Source organism: Oryctolagus cuniculus, chromosome 1 (assembly GCF_051225735.1).
Source record: "Oryctolagus cuniculus isolate XC-2025 breed Fujian yellow rabbit chromosome 1, ASM5122573v1, whole genome shotgun sequence".
Taxonomy (NCBI): domain Eukaryota; kingdom Metazoa; phylum Chordata; class Mammalia; order Lagomorpha; family Leporidae; genus Oryctolagus; species Oryctolagus cuniculus.
The window spans coordinates 13,951,670-13,955,130 of NC_142867.1; the positions used below are offsets into that span (position 1 = coordinate 13,951,670).

The window sequence follows — 3,461 nt, forward strand, 5'->3', positions numbered from 1 at the left end:
TGGGATTAGAGTAATATCTGCAGACATTTCACCAGGGACTATACAGGTCTTGTCGCCAGTAACTTCAGGTGAGTATTTATCCCATATGTAAAGATTTCTAAGCAAAATTACAAAAGGGTTTCCATTGTGAATTCAGGCACTGGGGATGGAAACAGGGTATCAATAGGTGGCTTTAAATCAAATTTAAAAATCTCTCTTTTTCTCAAGCAACTCAGTCACTCAGCGTTAACTGTTCCTATTCTTTTACAGAGAACATGTTGGCTTGGAAACCTGTCCTCAACCAATCTGGCCCTACTGAGTTTGTTTTCCGCCTGTTCACGGCTGTCCCAGAATTCCAGGTCCTTCTCTTCCTCCTCTTCCTCCTCCTCTACCTGATGATCCTCTGTGGCAACACAGCCATCATCTCTGTGGTGTGCACACACAGCTCCCTCCACACCCCCATGTACTTCTTCCTGTGCAACCTGTCTCTCCTGGAAATCTGCTACACCACTGTTGTGGTGCCCCTGATGCTTTCCAACATTTTTGGAGCCCAGAAACCCATTTCGTTGGCTGGTTGTGGGGCCCAAATGTTCTTCTTTGTCACCCTGGGCAGCATTGACTGTTTCCTCCTGGCAGTCATGGCCTATGACCGCTACGTGGCCATCTGCCACCCACTGCACTACACCTTCATCATGACCCAGAAGCTGTGCATGCAGATGGTGGTGGGCTCCACGATCCTGGCCCTCACGCTCTCCCTGCAGCTCACCACCTTAATCTTCACCCTGCCCTTCTGTGGGCACCGCCGGGAAATCAACCACTTCCTCTGCGATGTGCCTCCAGTCCTGCGCCTGGCGTGCGCTGACACCCACGTGCACCAGGCCGTTCTCTACTTCGTGGGCATCCTCGTGCTGACGGTGCCCTTCCTGCTCATCTGTGTCTCCTACGTGTTCATCACCCGCGCCATCCTCCGCATCCGCTCTGCCCAGGGCCGCAGCAGGGCCTTCTCCACCTGCTCCTCGCACCTCACGGTGGTCCTGCTTCAGTACGGCTGCTGCAGCCTGGTCTACCTGCGTCCCCGGTCCAGCACCTCGGAGGACGAGGACCGCAAAATCGCGCTCATCTACACCTTTATCACCCCCTTACTCAACCCTTTGATCTACACGCTCAGGAACAAGGATGTCAAAGGTGCTCTGAAGAGAGCCATCGTCAGTAAAGCGGCCTCTGGCACCGACTGACGACTTGGTGGAGAAGTTCAATGTTTGTCGGTGGTATGTCAAGAGCTGTAAAGAACAAATGGAATTATAACATGTGCTTGCCTTTGAGTGTATACATTTGACATTTTTTTTTTTGGTATATTCATTCCTTATCCACAATCCTAGTCATTTTCCTCAAATTATTTTTTGAGACAATATATTTTTTAGTTTACATATTTACTGAGAGTCTTAATGACACCAATAATAAAGTGTTCAAAAATAAAAAGTAAAAAGACTACAGTCCAGTTGAAAACTATGTAGGGGTTATAAAGAATAATCAAATGAAAATATATTCAGCTTCACTCATAAAGAGTAAATTTTAAAACATTAATAAGATCATTAAAACTTTAGTAGTATGTAATTCCTATCAATTTTTTGACAAATATTTTAAACAGAGCTTGACAAAATACTGTATTTGCAGCAAAACTGATACACACTGGCATTTCTTTCTCTTTTAAAGTTTAGCTCCACATATACAAGAGAAGATATGGTGTTTGTCTTTCATTGTCTGGCTTATTTCACTCAACATGATGTCCTGTAGTTCCAACCATTTTGCTACAAATGTTAGAATTTCATTCTTCCTTATAGTAAAGAATATTCCATTGTGTTATTGTGTATGTATGTATGCGTGGGCATGTGTGCTTTATCCATTCATCTGATGATGGACACCTTGGTAGATTCCATATTTTGTCTATAGTGTGTAGTGTTCCACCATAAAAATGGTAGAGAAGGTATCTATTTTATACAATGATTTTGTCTTTTGGCCCCATACCTAGTAGTGGAATTGCTAGATCATATGGCAAGTCTATTTTTCTAATTTTTTGAGGAAATCCCCATATTGTTTGCAACAATGGTTGGCTAATTTACATTCCCACCAACAGGGTATATGAATTCCCCTTTCTCCACAACCTTGCCAAAATTTGTTTCTGTCTTTAAGATAATAACCATTCTGAAAGGAATGAGGTAAAAACTCATCGTGGTTTTGACTTGCATTTCTCTGATGGCTAACAATATTGAGTAATCCCTCTTGTATTTGTTGTCCATTTGTATTCTCTTTTCAAGAACTGTGTATTCAGGAACAATTTCATAACTGGATTTTTTATTGTTCAGTTTTCTGAGTTACTGATATATTTTGATTATTAATCCTTTGTCAGAGAAGTAGCCTGCAAATATTTTCTCCCATTCTGTCAAATGTCTCTTCATTTGATTGATTCTTCCCTTTGCTGTATAGTAGTTTCTGAGTTTAATATAATCCCATTAGTCTAGTTCTGCTTTTGTTGTCTTGCTTTGGGAATATTTTCTAAGAAGAAATCACCTACACCAATGTCTTATAGTATTTTCTCTACATTTTCTTCTAGCAATTTCATAGTCTCAGTTTTTTTTTTAAGATTTATTTTATTTATTTGAAAGACAGAGTTACAAAGAGAAGTAGAGACAGACAGAGAGGTCTTCCAACCTATGGTTCACTCCCCAATTGGCCGCAATGGCTGGAACTGGGCCAATCCGAAGCCAGGAGCCAGAAGCTTCTTCTGGATCTCCCACCTGGGTACAGGGGCCCAAGGACTTGGGCCATCTTCTACTGCTATCCCAGGCCATAGCAGAGAGCTGGATTGGAAAAGGAGCAGCCAGGACTAGAATGGGTGTCCATATGGGATCCTGGCAATTTAGGCCAGGGCTTTAACCTGCTGCACCACAGCACCGGCCCCCATAGTCTCAGATCTTAAATTAGACTTTTGATCCACCTAAAGTTGATTTTTGTCTGTGATGAAAGGTAGACATCTAATTTCATTCTTCTGTTTATATATGTCAAGTTTCACCAGAATCATTTATTGAAGAGACTATCCTTTCTCCAATCCATGTTCTGGGCACTTTTGTCCAGAATCAGGTGCTGTATGTACGTGAATTAATTTCTGGGTTCTCTATAGTGTTCCATTGATCTATGTGTCAAGTTTTTTTGTTTGTTTGTTTGTTTGTTTGTTTTTCCATTACCATGCTGTTTTAATTACTCTAGCATTGGTATATGCTTTGAAATCCGGTACAGTGATACCTTCTGGGCCTCTTGCAATTCCATATTAAGCTTAGAAATGTATTTTCTAATTCCGTAAAGAATTCTATGGTATTTTAACCAGGATTGTACTAAATCTGTAGACTGATTTAGGTGGTGTAGACATTTGAATGATATTAATTCTTTCAATCCATGAACTAGGACTACCTTTCCATTTTCTGTCT

At 41.4% G+C, this 3,461-nt stretch overlaps 1 protein-coding gene across 1 annotated transcript; it reads left to right on the plus strand.

The window, feature by feature from the left end:
* The first annotated feature begins 254 nt into the window (after positions 1 to 254).
* LOC100340047 (olfactory receptor 10Q1) lies at positions 255 to 1,214 on the plus strand. Its single transcript, XM_002708974.4, has one exon. The coding sequence runs from the start codon at positions 255 to 257 to the stop codon at positions 1,212 to 1,214; it is 960 nt and encodes a 319-aa protein (XP_002709020.4).
* Positions 1,215 to 3,461: the final 2,247 nt, after the last annotated feature.

Coding starts and splice junctions, on each gene's coding strand:
- LOC100340047 (XM_002708974.4), top strand. CDS start 255: ATGTTGGCTTGGAAACCTGTCCTCAACCAATCTGGCCCTACTGAGTTT.